This window comes from Papio anubis, chromosome 12 (assembly GCF_008728515.1).
Source record: "Papio anubis isolate 15944 chromosome 12, Panubis1.0, whole genome shotgun sequence".
Taxonomy (NCBI): Eukaryota; Metazoa; Chordata; class Mammalia; order Primates; family Cercopithecidae; genus Papio; species Papio anubis.
In genome coordinates this window covers 44,875,075-44,896,340 of record NC_044987.1, presented here as the reverse complement: position 1 = coordinate 44,896,340, position 21,266 = coordinate 44,875,075, and the positions used below count along the sequence as shown (strand labels likewise).

Below are 21,266 nucleotides of genomic sequence, written 5' to 3'. Positions count from 1 at the left end.
TTCCCCCTGCCCTGAGGCAAGCAATCGCTTTGAGAAATGGCAGAACAGAGCTGACAATGAGAATAGTGATGAGAATTCACTTTTGCAAGAGGCCAGGTGCTTTCTGATTTTAAATATCACAAAGACTTACAAGAAACAATTGTGTCACGCATTGGGCATTCCTCAAAGCAACATTAGAAGGAAGGTATCTCCATCATCATCATTTGTAATATAGAACAAAAAGTCAACATAAAGATGCTCAGATTACCACTCTCCCTCAATCATGGAGGACTTAAACCAGAACGTGACTCAAGTGAAAAAGCCTGAAGTCACCCAAAGCTCTTTCCTTCTCCCTCTCTCTCCTCCTCTCCTTCTTGCATAATAGTCATCATATTCTGTTAATTATGCCTCCTAACACCCTTAGACCTATCTGATCTTCCATATTACTATTACCACAGTATGAATCCATTATCATTTCCTGCCTGAATATGAAATTGCCAACAAGCTAGTGTGCTGGCCCCATGTGGTACCTCATGTACCTCTCTAGTTTCATGAAAAATCTATAAAAATGTAAGCCTAATTATCTTTCTGCTTGGCTTAAAATCCTTTCATGGGTCTTCATTGTCTTTACAACAAAGTTCAAGGTCATTTAAGTGGCAGTCCAGGCTAGATGCAGTGGCTCATATCTGTAATCCAATACTTTGGGAGGCTTAGGTGGGATGATTGCTTGAGGCTAGGAGTTCAAGACCAGCCTGTGCAACAAAGACCAGGCCTGTGACAACAATGTGATAAGACCTATGTCTCCAGCCGGGTGTGGTGGCTCATGCCTGTAATCCCGGCACTTTGGGAGGTCAAGGCAGGTGGATCACCTGAAACAGGAGTTCGAGACTAGCCTGGCCAATATGGTGAAACTTTGTCTCTACTAAAAATACAAAAATTAGCCGGGCGTGGTAGCACACATCTGTAATCCCAGCTACTTGGGAGGCTGAGGCAGGAGAATCGCTTGAATCTGGGAGGCAGAAGTTGCAGTGAGTAGAGATCGTGCCATTGCACTCCAACCTGGGTAACAGAATAAGACTCCATCTCAAAAAAAAAAAAAAAAAAAAAGAAAGAAAGACATCTATGTCTCTACAAAAAAAAATTGTTATATCTATATATATATGCCAGGCCTGGTGGCACACACCTGTGGTCCCAGCTACACTGGAGGCCAAGGCAGGAGGTTCACTTAAGCCCAGGATGTTGAGGCTGCAGTGGGCTGTGCTTGCACCACTGCACTACAGCCTGGGTGACAGAATGAGACCTTGCCTCAGAAAACAGAAGGTATTCTAGGCCCTGTCCATATTTCTACTTATACCTTGACTCCAAGTGTGTGCATGTGTGTTGCACATGCATGCACACACATGCTCTACACATACACAGTTTTCAGCCACCTGGAAGTAATCCCTCAATGACCCAACCACTTCTAAGTTAAGTATTATTTGAGGGGCCAAACAAATCTGGATTGGAGACCCAGCTCTGCCATGTGACTTTGGGTAGGGCATTTACCTCTTTGAATCTCAGTTCTCTTATCTGTAAAATTAGGGAAATAGTACTACCTAACTTAGAGAGGAATAGTAAGAATTAAATTAATAATGCATATAAAGCACAATTCCTGGCATGTGTAGTGTTCATTATGTGTTACTATTATAAATGAAAATAACTTGGGCCAGGCACAGTGGCTCACACCTGTAATCCCAGCATTTTGGGAGACCAAGGTGAGCAGATCACCAGGTCAGGAGTTCGAGACCAGCCACTATGGTGAAACTTTGTCTCTACTAAAACTTTGTCTCTACTAAAAATACAAAAATTAGCCTGGTGTGGTGGCTCACGCCTGTAAACCCTTCTACTCAGGAGGCTGAGGCAGAAGAATCGCTCGAACATGGGAGGCAGAGCTTGCAGTGAGCTGAGATCTCACCACTGCACTACAGCCTAGGCGACAGAGCGAGATTCCATCTAAAAAAGAAAAGAAAAGAAAAGAAAAGAACTTGGCTCAGGCTCAGATGACAAGTACATTGCAGACATGCAGATTGAACAGAAATTATTAAAGATGGATGATGTATTGAAGAGGAACTCAAAACGTGGCTAGGAAAGAGAAAGGAGGATAAGCTGGAGAACAGACTGTGGAAAGGTCATCTGAGGCTTCGCAGTTTAAGGGTATTACCCAAAATCACCATTTGAAGTCATTTTTACGTAGCCCATTAGAAATGAGATTGAGTTAGGACATTGCTTTTATTGTCCAAACAATCAAGGTTGTTCTTTGGCAGCAAACCAAGTCAAAAAAGAACAGCTCTAAAATTTGTCATAAATGATATTCCTCTCTAAACAGTTCAGATATTAGGAAGCTCAGAGAACTTGATCTTTATGAGAACCAAGTAGAGATAGTTTATTCTTGTATTTTCACAATATTTTTACATACATTGTGGTTAAAACTTCCAGAGCCACTGGGTGATGTTTTGCTGGTTTAATTGCCAAAATGGTTGCAAGTAATTTGTGGATAAAATTAAACCAGATGCACTTAACCATTTTACATGTCCAAGCTGTATTTACAAGGATAAACATAGATTATAACTACTCTCTAGTCTACATATGTCATGAACTTAAGTCCTTCAGAGTTAATTAGCAATAAAACTTGTTTCTTTATCTCCATTTGTTTCCTCCAACCTATAAATCAACAATATGCATTTTGTATTAGATGCACATTCTTTTTTAAATTCCTTTCTACTCATCTATCTCTTTCTGACAACTGTCACACCCCCTCATGCTCTGAGAATTTTCATGGAGCAATGTCTACAATTACATCCTGATGAGAATGGATGCCCTAGCTTTGGCAATGGGTCAAATAAGAGCTCACAAATGTAGAAACTGATTAATGAACATTCTTATATTTTAGAAGAGTGTTTCTAAACACCATTGCAGGCGATATTTTTTAAATGCCTTTCCCTTAAACATATATATATATATCCATATACATTTCAGACCCAGTCAGTTCTCTTCATGAATATTTTTCACCTAAATAAAGGATACACATTTCCATATTTCATTATTTGTTAGATGTCTCTTGGTAACAGGAAGTTAAAGATTATAGGGACACTATATTGACTAAATAGCAACCCCAGACCAAATCCAAAATACCACAGCTTACACTAACCAGTGCACAATGACTCCATCCTAGTGATGTTATGATCTATGTGGGTTATGTCATGATCTGTAAATACCACTCTGTGACACAGCGTAATTTTATAGGGCAAGGAAGTTGCTTTGTAACCCATATTTTAGGTCTTAAATCACATTTCAACCAGAAAAATGAGGAAAAAATCTTAGTGTAGATATACATAACAGTGGTTGTGAATAAAATACATTCTAATTGTTTGACTTGTATTTCAACTTTACAGATTTTTTTTTAAGTTACAAAGCTACAAATTATTTGACGTTCAGTTATCTGCAATGATGAACAAATGCGTGTGTTCTGAGTGCACCTACCAAACATTTCTCCTTCTCATTCCCTTACCTGGGACCATCCTACTCCCTGTGACAAAACAATATTGAATTTAGGCCAATTAACAACTCTAAAATGACCTCTAAGTTTCATGTGAAAGGAAGAGTTGCATGTCTCTTACTTCAATAAAAAACTAGACATGATTAAACTTAGTGAGGAAGGCATGTTGAAAGCTGAGATAGGCATAAAGTTAGGCTTCTTGTGTCAAACATTGAGCCAAATTGCTAATGCAAGGGAACAAGTTTTTGAAGAAAATTAAAAGTGCTATTTCAGTGAACATATGAATAATAAGAAAGCAAAACAGCCTTATTGCTGATATGGAGAAAGTTTTAGTGGTCTGGATGATTAAACCAGCCACAACACAACATTCCCTTAAGCCAAAGACTAATCCAGAACAAGGCCCTAACTCTTTTCAATTCCATGAAGGCTGACAGAGATGTGGAAGCTGCAAAAGAAAAGTCTGAAGCTAGAATAGGTTGGTTCATGAGGCTTAAGAAAAGAAGCCATCTCTATAATATAAAAGTTCAAAGCAAAGCAGCAAGTGCTGATAGAAAAGCTGCAGCATGTTATCCAGAAGATCTAGCTGAGATGATAGATGAAGGTGACTACACTAAACAACAGATTTTCAATGTAGACAAGACAGCCATCAAGTGGTAGATGCCATCTACAGTGTTCACAGCTGGAAAGGAGCAGTCAATGCCTGGCTTCAAAGCTTCAAAGGATAGGCTGACTCTTGTCTATAGACTAATGTAGTTGGTCACTTTAAGTTGAAGCAGTGCTCATTTACCATTCTGAAAAACTTAAGGCCCATAAGAATTATGCTAAATCTACTCTGTTTGTACTCTACAAATAAAAGAACAAAGTCCAGATTAAAACACGTCTGTTTATAGATAGCATGGTTTACTGAATATTTTAAGCCCACTAGGGAAAAAAAAAAAAAAGATTCTATCCAAAATGTTACTACTCACATAGGCAGTGAGCAAAGCTCACACCAGAACAATAACAATGAAATGAATTCAACCTAAGCGTCCATCAATGGATGACTGGATAAAGAAAATACTGTATATATACATAATCAAATACTATTCAGCAACAAAAAAGAACAAAATAATGACTTTTGCAGCAATATGGATAAAACTGGAGACATCACCCTGAATGAAATCACTCAGACACAGAAAGTCAAATACTTAATGTTCTCACTTAAAAGAGAGAGCTAGATGATGTGTACACATGGACGTAGAGTATGGAATGATAGACAGTGGAGACTTGAAAGGTTGCAAGGGGGCTAGGAAGTAGGTGAATAATGAGAAATTACTTAATGGATACAATGTATGTTAGTCCAGTGATGGATACCCTAAAAGCCCTGACTTGGCTACTATACAATCTATCCATGGATCAAAATTACATATGTACCACATAAATTTATACAAATAAATTTTTAAAATTACTGCTCACTGACAATGCACCTAGTCAACCAAGAGCTATGATGTAGATGTACATGAAGATGAATGTTGTTTGCAGGCCTGCTAACATTACATCCATCTTGCAATCCATGGATCAAAGAGAAATTCTGACTTTCAATTGTTATTATTTAAGAAATACTTTTCATAAGGCTATAGCTACCATAGACAGTGATGCCTCTGGTAGATCTGGGCAATGTAAATTTAAAAACATCCTGAAAATTATTCACCTTCTAGGTGCTATTAAGAACATCATGACTCATGGGAGGAAGTCATATTACCAAAATTAATAAGAGTTTAGAAGAAGTTTATTTGAGCCCTCATGGTTAACTTTGAGGGGTCCATGACTTCAGTGGAGGAAGCAACTACAGACATAGTGTAAATAGAGAACTAGAATTACAAGTGGAGCCTGAATATATGATTGAATTGCTGCAATCTCATGATATAATTTGAATAAATGAAAAGTTGCTTATTATGGATGAGCAAAAAAAAAAAAAAAAAGCAATTTTTTCTTTTGTTTTTTGTTTGTCTGTTTTTGGAGTTTCACTCTGTTGCCCAGGCTGGAGTACAGTGGCACAATCTCAGCTCACTGCAACCTCCACCTCCTGGGTTCAAGCAATTCTCCCACCTCAGCCTCCCAAATAGCTGGAAATACAGGCGGGGGCCACCATACCTGGCTAATTTTTATACTTTTAGTAGAGATCGGGTTTCACCATGTTGGCCAGGCTGGTCTTGAACTCCTGCCCTCAAGTGATCCACCTGCCTCAGCTTCCCAAAGTACTAGGATTACAGGAAGAAAGTATTTTTTTTTAGATAAAATCTACTCCTGGTAAAGAAGCTATGAAAATGCTGAAATGACAACAAAAGATTTAGGATATCATATAAATTTTCTTGATAACACAACAGCAGGGTTTGAGAGGATTGAGTTCAATTTTTAGAGAAGTTATGCTGTGGGTAAAATGCCATCAAACAGCATCACAATCTACAGAGAAATCTTTTGTAAAAGGAAGAGCCAATTGATGCAATAAACTTCATGGTTTTATTCTAAGAAATTGTCACAGGTGCCCCAACCTTTAACAACCACCTTCCTAATCAGTCAGCAACCATCAACATCGAGGAAAGATCCCCTACCAGCAAAAAGTTTATGACTTGCTGAAGGCACAGATGATTGTAAGCATTTTTAACAATAAAGTATATTTTAATTAACGGATGTACATAGTATTTCTAGACATATCTAGGCTACTGCAAACTTAAAAGGCTATAGAATACTGTTAAATTTACTTTTATATGCACTGAGAAACTAAAAGAAAGTGTGACAGCTTTATTGCAGTATTGACTTTATTGCGGCGGCCTAGAATCAAACCCACAATATTTCTGAGGTATTCCTGTAGCTGCAAATAGATAACCACCTGGGAAACTACTATGACTACCCTATCAAGCAAAGGCATTAGGCAAACTGTAAGCCTAAGAGGCAGAAAAGCAGGCATCATCAGCCTCTGCCAACAGCCACTGTAAGTAAAAATACAAATAGGTGTGCATCAATTATTTTGGGCACATTCATGCTCCTGGTCAACATGTACATATAGACCAAAGTATGCATTCAAGGCTGATTAGGCACATGTATGTCTTTGTGTATGTTATCAGGAGATTGCAAGTTTATTGCTAAAAATTAAGCCTGGATTAAAAGTTGAAACAATGCACAAGCAATATGATTAGGATTTTATATTTATTTTTGTGATCATAATTAAGTGAGTATTACCAAAGCTAAGTATTAGAGGGAAAATAATTTCCCCAGAAAGCAAAGTTTATGAATTCTTGAAAAAACTCTTAAAGAAATCAAAGAATTTGGCATAGTGATTAGATGAAATATGTATAAACCAAATTCTATTCCTTTAAGTTGATGGCGTTTCTTTTCTATTTCAGATATTAGTTTATTTATTCTTTAGCCTTTTGCACACTAACTATTAAAGAGAGCTAAACACTCATAGAGGAGGCCCCAAGATGCCACAGGAATGATCAAGATTCAGCATGTATCAGTCTTTAGGGAAGGAAATGTGTTATAAGAGGCCTGGTATTTCCTTAACCTTCAGGAAGATGAAGGCATATTCCTTCAACAAGTACGTATGCTTGGGGCATCTATGAGAAGGAAAGGTCTGCTTCATATAACAAAGCATCAGAAGATTTCACTTCCCCAGTTTTCAATATGATAAATAAGAATATATAGAGATTGTTAAAAACCGTATCTAGCCCGTGGTTATTTTGAAAATGACTTGCTACAATATAAATGAATCCTTGCATTTAAAGGACAGTAAATAGTAAACCAGATGAAGTATCACCGACGAAATGCTGTCCCTGTTGATACAGCATCAAGCAAAAAGAATCAGACATAGATGCACACAGCCTGTTGATCGCACTGTGCAGCAGCTCCTCAGTCAAAGTTGGGTTGCAATTAAAAGTAAGTCTTTCTTCTATGACCCAGCTTCAAGGAGCCTGAGATATTATACTGCAGATGTCTTAGTTAGTTAGGGTAAGTTATTCAGGATTTTCAGAAATCTTAAGAAAGATTACATTTTGTTTTTGCCTGCCCAAATCTCTCCCAGCACTATACCCACTGCCTTATCAAAACCCAGTGAACCCCTTTTGCTTACTTGGGATAATTTCTAGATTGAATGAAGGGCAGAATTTCGGAGTCTTGACTAGATGGAGGCAGTAGTAAATCTCGAAATCGCTCTGTCAAAAGAAAAATAAACATCAAGCTGTGAAAAGATAAAAGTCATGAAAATAATTTCAAAATGGAAGTATTTCCTATTGGTTTATTTTGTTAGCCATTTTGATTGTATATCCATCCTTTATTAGAAATTTACCCACCATTTTATGTATTACTAATATATATATATAGTGTATGTGTGCATGTGTATATATCTATATATGGATAGATTATAATATTTTAATCACAAATACATATGTAGCCATTAAGGATAAATAGGTATAGGTATATAGATAACACATATTCATATATTTATTTTAAATATATAAAATTAAGCCTGGATTAATATTTGAAATAGTTACATTTATCCTATAAATATATATAATATATACATTTCACACATACATATTTCTCATATATAAATATAAAAATATATTTTTTTTTCCTTAATGGCAACATATATCTTAATGATCAAATCTTATCATTGAAAGGTTAGGGAAAACATACATGACCAATCAACATATTAAGAGATGCATAGTCTCATTAGTAACCTGTGCCATGTGAATCAAAACCAGACACCATTAACTAGCATTTATGTCATGTAGCATTCAATTGACAGAAATTAGTCTCCCAAAACCAAGTGTTGGAGAGGATGTTGATCAACTTAAGCTCTTATATGCTGCTGGTGGGAGTCCAAATTAGTACAATAGCTTTTGAAGACAATTTGGCATTATCATTTAAGTTTTACTTTTGTATAGTCTGTGGCCCAATATTTCCACTTTCAGGGATACACCTTGCAGAAACTTTCACATGTGTCTTAGCAAGTATGAGAATGTTCACAGTAGCACCACTCATAGAACAACATAAATGGAAGCAGCTCAGTTGCTCACTGACATGGCAGAATGGACGTTTGTGCTTATTCACAAAATGAAGTATTAACTGAAGTGAAACTGAATGATTTCAGTTACAAATAAAAACATAATGAATCATATTAATATAATGTTGAGTGAAATAAAATCCCAGCAGGTTACATATAACAGAATAGAATTTTTATTGAGTTAAAAAAAAACTAAGCAATGTATTATTTAAGTATGATATATATGAAATAAAACAAACCAATTAAAAAAGAAGGACATGCACAATTCAGAATAATGATTATCTTTTAGGAAAGGTAGGGGAATGAAATAGGAGAGAAGCAAAAGGGTAAACCTAAGTAACTGTTAGTGTTTCATATGTAGTAATTGTCATATCATAAATGAATAAATGAATGAAGGAATGACAGCCAGGAAAAGACCAATAATTACTGCATATCCTGAGCTAAGAATTGATTTAGTAAACTTCAGTGCATATGAATTCATAATGAAGAAAAGAGAGAAAATAGGAGGGAGGGGGGAAGAGGAAGGGAGAAAGAAAAGGAAAAAAACAAAGAAGGACAAAGGAAAAAATCCTAGATGTTACCTTGGAAATACTTACGCTGCATAGCTATCTGCATGGCATAGAGTATGCACATTTTCAGGAATAGATATGCATTACCTCTAGAGTTATGTCTATGGAAAGGCTTCCTTGATCCCTCCATTACTTTTTTGTTCTCTCCTCCTGTCCTATTTGGAGTAGGCTTGACCGACTGTGTACTCCCCGTACACCTTGTGATTCCACTTTCACAGAATTTATCACACTATGTTTTATTGTTATATGTATTTATCTCTCTATCCCTCTTTCTTCTAGTAGATAAGTATTGTGCCACCAAGGTACAGAACATTATCTGACACATAATTAAGGTGCTGGATAAATACTTGTTGAAGAAATATTTCCAACATCTATTTTTACTGGACAGAGAAAAGTGTTTTTTAAGGTTAATCATAATAACTCCCAGAGGAGACCAAATGGTCATACATCAACCATGAACAGCAAATGGATACATACTCCCATCTTGACACAGTCGCACAATCAGGCTGAGATAGTATGCAAAGCTAACACTCCCCTGCTGCAGTAAATCCATCACTAACTGAAGGTGAGCCTTTCCACAAAATAATGAAAATATACACCTGATGACCATTGCCATTTCCTAGTTTACAGATAGTTAGATGTTAAATTATTTGGAATACGGCTGACACAAAGTGGCCTTTGCTTACTGAGAAGCAGAATGTATATTTTATCTTCATATTTATTAAAACATACTGAATCAGAGATACATAACTGGCTTCTACTGTTTTTTCCCCCTCTCAAAATTCTGACATTTCTTACAATATAGGTGAGAAGGAACTAATGAGATCCAAATACAGATGGGCTTATACTCTGAAGTCTAGAAATCCCCCAAAAAACTATGTGTTTTTCTCCAATTATACTCTTTAATATTAGTTCATCTTTTTAAATATTAAATTATATTATTGGCTGGTATTTTGGGCTGATCTTACTATTTTTAATTTTTAAAATTAACATTTCTTTCAATCAAATGACTAGTAAACTTTCTGATGATAATAACTCTTGGTTTTCAGTCTACTTGCCAATTTATGGGGTACTCACTAAATGAGTAATGTGTAATGCTTTATCTTTTCAATTTTTTTCTCACTGAGCCTTTTCCTAAAATGGGTCTTGAAAAATCAAGCCCAAACCCAACAGCAAACAAGAACTTTACATATCAAGTAAAGAACTGTTAAATCAAACAGCTATATGTGTTATGATATTCCTTGAAAACCAATGGTATAAATTAAAGTTTAATGAATTTCTCCCAAACTTGTTAAAAGGAAACAAAAATCAGAATTCTTAGTGCACACAACTATAAGACATCCTTTTCACAACAATAAGTTTTTCTCTTTTTACATAACCGTAATGGACATATGACTATAATTCTGGAGAAAAGAATCTCTGCAGATGACATATTGACAGGACTAAAAACACATACACAGATGCACACGTGTGCATGCATACACACACAGAGCAAAAGCAGCATAAAAGACGTCACTTATAAAGTTATAAGGAAATCTATAACGAATGTTCCTATATTTGGAACATCCTTTAATCAGATTATCATAAATACAAAGAATATCAAGCAAACATATCTTGAATAGCTATCATGGTTGTCAAAAAGAGTTCATAGAAAGGGCATGGTGGCTCACGCCTATAATCCCAGCACTTTGGGAGGCTGAGGCAGGTGGATCACCTGAGGTCAAGAGTTTGAGACCAGCCTGACCAACATGATGAAACTCTGTCTCTACTAAAAATACAAAAAATTAGCTGGGCGTAGTGGTGGGTGCCTGCAATCCCAGCTACTCAGGAGGCTGAGGCAGGAGAATCACTTGAACCTGGGAGGCAGAGGTTGCAGTGAGTTGAGGTCATGCCATTGCACTCCAGCCTGGGCAAGGAGAATGTAACTTAATCTCAAAAAGAAAAAGAAAAGAAAAGAAAAGAAAAGAAAAGAAAAGAAAAGAAAGGGTTCATATATACATACACAGAAAATGTATGCAGTACTTTAAAAGCATGTCTTTAAAAAATTTAATTTTTATCATATTAATAAATTATTAAAAGGGAACAATTAATTTTATCTCATAAAGGCATATTGATTATTCACTTATTTCTTTATAAAAATAGATAAATGATAACAATCTATCCTTAGCAAAGTTCAAGTAAATGGAAAAATTATTTATAATTATTTAGTCCTTTAGTCTCACAGATTTTTGCCTATCGATTATTTAATTAGCATCCTATTATCTATTTGATTCTGAGGAAAAGGCCAAAATAATTTGATGCTTTATTTGTTAAGTAAAAAAAAAAAAAAAAAAAAAAAAAAGTCAAACCAGAAGATCTACTTTCTTAGCAGGCTCAAATTGTTTAAGAAAATGGCACAGTTATCCAAATACTACAGCTCAGGCGTTTCACAGGACTTCTTAGAAGAAATTCATTAAAGCCACTGGGAAAAAAAAAAAAAAACTTTTCTGCAAAGTGGTACTGTGATGAGCTGACTAACGATGTGATAATGTCTGAACATGATTTTCTACCAGTAGGAGATACATCTTAATTAACACAAGCTTTTGTAGACTTTCACCCACTCTTCCTTTCTCCCATTCAATCAACAAAAAGATTATGAGGCTGTTAGACCTGGATGACATACTGCACACAGTTACATTACTTTGCATTTTCTGGCTAATCAACTGTGACACAATATGCGTAATTATTTGAAAACAAAAATGAGAAAAATAAAATACTCTTTCCAATTCTAATTGAAACTTTTTTGTACAGCTTTTTGTGGCCAAGGTGTTTCATGTTCTCCTTTGCAGAAAATGACCAATCTCTAATCCACCCCAATATGCAGAATAGACCAAATGCAATAAGGATTTACATAACAATAAAAAGCAGTAGGTTTTTTTTTTTTTTCTTTTTTTTCTTTTTGAGATGGAGTCTTGCTCTGTCACCCTGGCTGGAATGCAGTGGCATGATTTCAGCTCACAGCAATTTAGCATTATGCAAATCTATTCCTGGGATGAGAAGAAAATAAAACCTCTTACCACTACAAAAAAAAAAAAAAGAAAAGAAAGAAAAAAATACATGAAAGACGAAAGTAACACTGATTAATGCTATTCTTGTATAACCTAAAGATCCTTTGCATCTAGAGATGTGATCACTGTCACCTATTTAGTTTTTTTTTGTTTTTTTTTTTGTTTGTTTGTTTTTAACAGCAACCTAAGAAAGAGCTATTGTTTGCTAGAGGGAACCAGACAGGTTTTACCAATTTCAAATCATTGTTTTCCTTTAGGTAACCCCTCTTCCCTAACTGCCTCTCTATAACCTCCTCTATAAAAATGAATATTTTAACTGTTTTGAATATTAGATTTTCAGGGCAATAAAATAAGTCATATAAAATACTTCTAAGGGAGACAGTATTGCCCTAAAGAAAAGGTACTTGAATAGAAGTTCTTCCCATTTTTATTAAGAGGTAATTTTTTTTATCTTTCTCTTAATGCTCACATTACACTAATTTGCCAATTTTAATTTTTTTAAAATAGCACCAAAATGAAATCCTTAAGAGGCATTAAAGATTAAGACTCTATTATGTGTTTACCTTAGTTTTAAAAACACTTAGTATATTGTAACCTATTAATAGTATTAGAAGTTATATTGCAAGGAACCAGACAGTACCCCGTACCCCAAAAAGGGTCAATAAGATGAATGCATCGTAATATTGATATTATTTCACATTTTTTGGCAATATAGGCTGAGGATTACTTCTTAATGCAGGACATATTATCAGAGAGTATACACGATAAAGGATATACCAAAGGACAAATCTTTCTTCACTCATACAGTTTTCATTATTTGGCAGCAGGTCATAAGAGAAAAGACACTGTTGCCCAGTAAATCTTAAGTATTCTTACCACACACAACAAAGGTAACTATTTGAGGTGATGAATACGTTAATTAGCTTCAGTGTGGTAATCACTTCACAATGCATATGTATACAAGAGATATGTACTCCCTGAAAATATACAATTTTACTTGTCAATTATACCTAAATAAAGCAGAAAAAAATTTCCCTTGGAAAATGAAAAAATAAAATAAACAACACTCAACTGGTTGTCAGAGAGCCTGAGTTCTTGACCTATGTCTGCCTCTATTCTTAATTCCTTTTCTGAACTGACAACTGAGTCAGGTGGGTTCAGTGATCTTTAAGCCACCTTTCAACTTTGAGTTACTTAAAAAATATTTGCCTATTTTCTCAAACTTTGCATCTGACAAAGGACTAGTTTCCAGAATCTACATGGAATTCAAACAAATCAGCAACAAAAAAACCCAAATAATCCCATCGAAAAGTGGATAAAGGACATGAACAGACATTTCTCAAAAGAAGACATACAACCGCTAACAAACATGAAAAAGTGGTCAACATCACTAATCATCAGGGAAAATTAAAATCACAATGAAATGGTACCTTACCGGGTGGAGCAAGATGGCCGAATAGGAACAGCTCCAGTCTCCAACTCCCAGTGCGAGCGACACAGAACACCAGTGATTTCTGCATTTTCAACTGAGGTACTGGGTTCATCTCACTAGGGAGTGCCGGACAATCGGTGCTGGTCAGCTGCTGCAGCCCAACCAGCGAGAGCTGAAGCAGGGCGAGGCATCGCCTCACCTGGGAAGTGCAAGGGGAAAGGGAATCCCTTTTCCTAGCCAGGGGAACTGAGACACACAACACCTGGAAAATCGGGCAACTCCCACCCCAATACTGCGCTTTAAGCAAACAGGCACACGAGGAGATTATATCCCACACCTGGCCGGGAGGGTCACACGCCCACGGAGCCTCCCTCATTGCTAGCACAGCAGTCTGCGATCCCGGCAAGGCAGCAGCGAGGCTGGGGGAGGGGCGCCCACCATTGCTGAGGCTTAAGTAGGTAAACAAAGCCACTGGGAAGCTCAAACTGGGTGGAGCTCACAGCAGCTCAAGGAAACCTGCCTGTCTCTGTAGACTCCACCTCTGGGGACAGTGCACAGTAAACAACAAAAGCAGCAGAAACCTCTGCAGATGCAAACCACTCTGTCTGACAGCTTTGAAGAGTGCAGTGGATCTCCCAACACGGAGGTTGAGATCTGAGAAGGGACAGACTGCCTGCTCAAGTGGGTCCCTGACCCCTGAGTAGCCTAACTGGGAGACATCCCCCACTAGGGGCAGTCTGACACCCCACACCTCACAGGGTGGAGTACACCCCTGAGAGGAAGCCTCCAAAGCAAGAATCAGACAGGTACACTCGCTGTTCAGCAATATTCTATCTTCTGCAGCCTCTGCTGCTGACACCCAGGCAAACAGGGTCTGGAGTGGACCTCAAGCAATCTCCAACAGACCTACAGCTGAGGGTCCTGACTGTTAGAAGGAAAACTATCAAACAGGAAGGACACCTACACCAAAACCCCATCAGTACATCACCATCATCATCAAAGACCAGCGGCAGATAAAACCACAAAGATGGGGAAAAAGCAGGGCAGAAAAGCTGGAAATTCAAAAAATAAGAGCACATCTCCCCCGGCAAAGGAGCGCAGCTCATCGCCAGCAACGGATCAAAGCTTGATGGAGAATGACTTTGACGAAATGAGAGAAGAAGGCTTCAGTCCATCAAACGTCTCAGAGCTAAAGGAGGAATTACGTACCCAGCGCAAAGAAACTAAAAATCTTGAAAAAAAAGTGGAAGAATTGATGGCTAGAGTAATTAATGCAGAGAAAGTCATAAACGAAATGAAAGAGATGAAAACCATGACACGAGAAATACGTGACAAATGCACAAGCTTCAGTAACCGACTCGATCAACTGGAAGAAAGAGTATCAGCGATTGAGGATCAAATGAACGAAATGAAGCGAGAAGAGAAACCAAAAGAAAAAAGAAGAAAAAGAAATGAACAAAGCCTGCAAGAAGTATGGGATTATGTAAAAAGACCAAATCTACATCTGATTGGGGTGCCTGAAAGTGAGGGGGAAAATGGAACCAAGTTGGAAAACACTCTTCAGGATATCATCCGGGAGAACTTCCCCAACCTAGTAGGGCAGGCCAACATTCAAATCCAGGAAATACAGAGAACGTCACAAAGATACTCCTCGAGAAGAGCAACTCCAAGACACATAATTGCCAGATTCACCAAAGTTGAAATGAAGGAAAAAATCTTAAGGGCAGCCAGAGAGAAAGGTCGGGTTACCCACAAAGGGAAGCCCATCAGACTAACAGCAGATCACTCGGCAGAAACTCTCCAAGCCAGAAGAGAGTGGGGGCCAATATTCAACATTCTTAAAGTAAAGAATTTTAAACCCAGAATTTCATATCCAGCCAAACTAAGTTTCATAAGTGAAGGAGAAATAAAATCCTTTACAGATAAGCAAATGCTTAGAGATTTTGTCACCACTAGGCCTGCCTTACAAGAGACCCTGAAGGAAGCACTCAACATGGAAAGGAACAACCGGTACCAGCCATTGCAAAAACATGCCAAAATGTAAAGACCATTTAGGCTAGGAAGAAACTGCATCAACTAACGAGCAAAATAACCAGTTAATATCATAATGGCAGGATCAAGTTCACACATAACAATCTTAACCTTAAATGTAAATGGACTAAATGCTCCAATTAAAAGACACAGACTGGCAAACTGGATAAAGAGTCAAGACCCATCAGTCTGCTGTATTCAGGAGACCCATCTCACACGCAGAGACATACATAGGCTCAAAATAAAGGGATGGAGGAAGATTTACCAAGCAAATGGAGAACAAAAAAAAGCAGGGGTTGCAATACTAGTCTCTGATAAAACAGACTTTAAACCAACAAAGATCAAAAGGGACAAAGAAGGCCATTACATAATGGTAAAAGGATCAATTCAACAGGAAGAGCTAACTATCCTAAATATATATGCACCCAATACAGGAGCACCCAGATTCATAAAGCAAGTCCTTAGAGACTTACAAAGAGGCTTAGACTCCCATACAATAATAATGGGAGACTTCAACACTCCACTGTCAACATTAGACAGATCAACGAGACAGAAAGTTAACAAGGATATCCAGGAATTGAACTCATCTCTGCAGCAAGCAGACCTAATAGACATCTATAGAACTCTCCACCCCAAATCAACAGAATATACATTCTTCTCAGCACCACATCGCACTTACTCCAAAATTGACCACATAATTGGAAGTAAAGCACTCCTCAGCAAATGTACAAGAACAGAAATTATAACAAACTGTCTCTCAGACCACAGTGCAATCAAACTAGAACTCAGGACTAAGAAACTCAATCAAAACCGCTCAACTACATGGAAACTGAACAACCTGCTCCTGAATGACCACTGGGTACATAACGAAATGAAGGCAGAAATAAAGATGTTCTTTGAAACCAATGAGAACAAAGATACAACATACCAGAATCTCTGGGACACATTTAAAGCAGTGTGTAGAGGGACATTTATAGCACTAAATGCCCACAAGAGAAAGCATGAAAGATCTAAATTTTACACTCTAACATCACAATTAAAAGAACTAGAGAAGCAAGAGCAAATGCATTCAAAAGCTAGCAGAAGGCAACTAAGATCAGAGCAGAACTAAAGGAGATAGAGACACAAAAAACCCTCCAAAAAATCAATGAATCCAGGAGTTGGTTTTTTGAAAAGATCAACAAAATTGACAGACCACTAGCAAGACTAATAAAGAAGAAAAGAGAGAAGAATCAAATAGACGCAATAAAAAATGATAAAGGGGATACCACCACCGACCCCACAGAAAAACAAACTACCATCAGAGAATACTATAAACACCTCTACGCAAATAAACTAGAAAATCTAGAAGAAATGGATAATTTCCTGGACACTTACACTCTTCCAAGACTAAACCAGGAAGAAGTTGAATCCCTGAATAGACCAATAGCAGGCTCTGAAATTGAGGCAATAATTAATAGCCTACCAACCAAAAAAAGTCCAGGACCAGATGGATTCACAGCTGAATTCTACCAGAGGTACAAGGAGGAGTTGGTACTATTCCTTCTGAAACTATTCCAATCAATAGAAAAAGAGGGAATCCTCCCTAACTCATTTTATGAGGCCAACATCATCCTGATACCAAAGCCTGGCAGAGACACAACAAAAAAAGAGAATTTTAGACCAATATCCCTGATGAACATCGATGCAAAAATCCTCAATAAAATACTGGCAAACCGGATTCAGCAGCACATCAAAAAGCTTATCCACCATGATCAAGTGGGCTTCATCCCTGGGATGCAAGGCTGGTTCAACATTCGCAAATCAATAAACATAATCCAGCATATAAACAGAACCAAAGACAAGAACCACATGGTTATCTCAATAGATGCAGAAAAGGCTTTTGACAAAATTCAACAGCCCTTCATGCTAAAAACGCTCAATAAATTCGGTATTGATGGAACGTACCTCAAAATAATAAGAGCTATTTATGACAAACCCTCAGCCAATATCATACTGAATGGGCAAAAACTGGAAAAATTCCCTTTGAAAACTGGCACAAGACAGGGATGCCCTCTCTCACCACTCCTATTCAACATAGTGTTGGAAGTTCTGGCTAGGGCAATTAGGCAAGAGAAAGAAATCAGGGGTATTCAGTTAGGAAAAGAAGAAGTCAAATTGTCCCTGTTTGCAGATGACATGATTGTATATTTAGAAAACCCCATTGTCTCAGCCCAAAATCTCCTTAAGCTGATAAGCAACTTCAGCAAAGTCTCAGGATACAAAATTAATGTGCAAAAATCACAAGCATTCTTATACACCAATAACAGACAAACACAGAGCCAAATCATGAATGAACTTCCATTCACAATTGCTTCAAAGAGAATAAAATACCTAGGAATCCAACTTACAAGGGATGTAAAGGACCTCTTCAAGGAGAACTACAAACCACTGCTCAGTGAAATAAAAGAGGACACAAACAAATGGAAGAACATACCATGCTCATGGATAGGAAGAATCAATATCGTGAAAATGGCCATACTGCCCAAGGTAATTTATAGATTCAATGCCATCCCCATCAAGCTACCAATGAGTTTCTTCACAGAATTGGAAAAAACTGCTTTAAAGTTCATATGGAACCAAAAAAGAGCCCGCATCTCCAAGACAATCCTAAGTCAAAAGAACAAAGCTGGAGGCATCACGCTACCTGACTTCAAACTATACTACAAGGCTACAGTAACCAAAACAGCATGGTACTGGTACCAAAACAGAGATATAGACCAATGGAACAGAACAGAGTCCTCAGAAATAATACCACACATCTACAGCCATCTGATCTTTGACAAACCTGAGAGAAACAAGAAATGGGGAAAGGATTCCCTATTTAATAAATGGTGCTGGGAAAATTGGCTAGCCATAAGTAGAAAGCTGAAACTGAATCCTTTCCTTACTCCTTATACGAAAATTAATTCAAGATGGATTAGAGACTTAAATGTTAGACCTAATACCATAAAAACCCTAGAGGAAAACCTAGGTAGTACCATTCAGGACATAGGCATGGGCAAAGACTTCATGTCTAAAACACCAAAAGCAACGGCAGCAAAAGCCAAAATTGACAAATGGGATCTCATTAAACTAAAGAGCTTCTGCACAGCAAAAGAAACTACCATTAGAGTGAACAGGCAACCTACAGAATGGGAGAAAATTTTTGCAATCTACTCATCTGACAAAGGGCTAATATCCAGAACCTACAAAGAACTCAAACAAATTTACAGGAAAAAAACAATCAGCCCCATCAAAAAGTGGGCAAAGGACATGAACAGACATTTCTCAAAAGAAGACATTTATACAGTCAACAGACACATGAAAAAATGCTCATCATCACTGGCCATCAGAGAAATGCAAATCAAAACCACAATGAGATACCATCTCACACCAGTTAGAATGGCGATCATTAAAAAGTCAGGAAACAACAGGTGCTGGAGAGGATGTGGAGAAATAGGAACACTTTTACACTGTTGGTGGGATTGTAAACTAGTTCAACCATTATGGAAAACAGTATGGCGATTCCTCAAGGACCTAGAACTAGATGTACTATATGACCCAGCCATCCCATTACTGGGTATATACCCAAAGGATTATAAATCATGCTGCTATAAAGACACATGCACATGTATGTTCATTGCGGCACTATTCACAATAGCAAAGACTTGCTATGTGTCCACTGATGCACAACCCAAATGTCCATCAGTGACAGAGTGGATTAAGAAAATGTGGCACATATACACCATGGAATACTATGCTGCCATAAAAAAGGATGAGTTTGTGTCCTTTGTAGGGACATGGATGCAGCTGGAAACCATCATTCTTAGCAAACTATCACAAGAACAGAAAACCAAACACCGCATGTTCTCACTCATAGGTGGGAACTGAACAATGAGATCACTTGGACTCGGGAAGGGGAACATCACACACCGGGGCCTATTATGGGGAGCGGGGAGGGGGGAGGGATTGCATTGGGAGTTATACCTGATGTAAATGATGAGTTGATGGGTGCTGACGAGTTGATGGGTGCAGCACACCAACATGGCATAAGTATACATATGTAACAAACCTGCACGTTATGCACATGTACCCTAGAACTTAAAGTATAATAATAATAAAAAATAAATTAAAAAAAAAAAAGAAATGGTACCTTACTACTGCAAGAATGGCCGTAATTAAAAAGTCTAAAAACAATAGATGTTGGTGTGGATGTGGTGAAAAGGGAACACTTTTACACTGCTGATGGGAATGTAAATTAGCATAATGACTATGGACAATACATGGAGATTCCTTAAAGAACTAAAAACAAAACTACCATTCAATCTAGCAATCCCACTACTAGGTATCTACCCAAAGGAAAATAAGTCATTACATGAAAAAGACACATGCACATGCATGTTTACAGCAGCACAATTCACAACAATAAAGATATGGAACCAACCTAAGGGCCCATCGACTAACAAATAGATAAAGAAAATGTGGTATATATACAACATGGAATACTACTCAGCCATAAAAAGGAACAAAATAATGTCTTTGGCAGCAACTTGGAGGGAGCTGGAGGCCACTATTATAAGTGAAGTAACTCAGGAATGGAAAACTAAGTATCCTGTGTTCTCACTTATAAGTGAGAGCTAAACTAACCTTTGCAGACTCAAAGACATAAGAAAGATATAATCAACTTCGAGAACTCCGGAGAGGGAGTGTTGGAAGTGGGGTGAGGGATTAAAAAACTACATATTGAATACAGTCTACACTGCTTGGGTGATGGGTGCGCTAAAATCTCAAAAATCACCACTAAAGAATTTATTATCCATGTAACCAAAAACTACCTCTACCTCAGAAACTATTGAAACAAAACAAAACAAAAAACAATATTTGTTCCAGGAATGAAAAGAAATCTTATTAAAGTCACTGAAAGGGAGCGGGGCCACATGTCTTTGTTTCACTGGGACTATTCTGGTTTATGCCTGTTGTCCTAGCATCCTGCTTTATTTCATATTCACATGAGATTTTATTTTTAATTAAATATTAATAAGAAAATAAGCTAGGGGTCATGTAGTTGATACAGAGAAGTATCCCCAAAGTGCCTCTTCAGTGAAGAACTCGTTGCCCAGCTGTGGAGAGTGCAGTTCAATCTCCAGCTGTCAGTTCCATCAGGGTCGGCCTCAGATGCAAAGCAAGTACTTCAAACAGAGCAGCTCACATCCAGTGAATGAACAAGGCAAGGATATTTCAGCCCTACGCAGGCAACTCTGATGGGCAATATTTGCTCTAGATCTTCCCACCAATTTGTCTGGGCTTTGTTGAACCTGCCTTGTTTCAAATTCTTCCTTCACCTAAACCCTCTTTGTTCTCTTTCTTTGTTCTCTTTCCTGTCATCGGTATTGATCCCTAATAAGTATTTTATGTTATACACACACACACACACACACACACACACACACAGCTTCTAGCTAATCCAATCTGCAACAGAAGTGCTTCATAGATCTCCACTTTGTACTGAGAACTTCTACCAAGTTCTCAACTACAATGGGATGTGATGCATGTGCATGTGTTTAAGTAGAATAAAGATTAGCAATAAGTCATTTCTCTTTTTCCAGAA

General features: G+C 37.5%; 1 protein-coding gene across 6 annotated transcripts in view; it reads right to left on the bottom strand.

Annotated features, from left to right (window-relative positions):
• Nucleotides 1-21,266, bottom strand: part of NOX4 (NADPH oxidase 4) — a 173,113-nt gene that overhangs the window by 22,736 nt on the left and 129,111 nt on the right. For all 6 annotated transcript variants that reach the window (XM_003910526.4, XM_009187083.3, XM_003910527.4 and 3 more), the window contains one exon: nucleotides 7,623-7,704. In XM_003910526.4, the coding sequence (XP_003910575.1) occupies nucleotides 7,623-7,704 (82 nt within the window). The remainder of the gene's footprint in view (nucleotides 1-7,622; nucleotides 7,705-21,266) is intronic.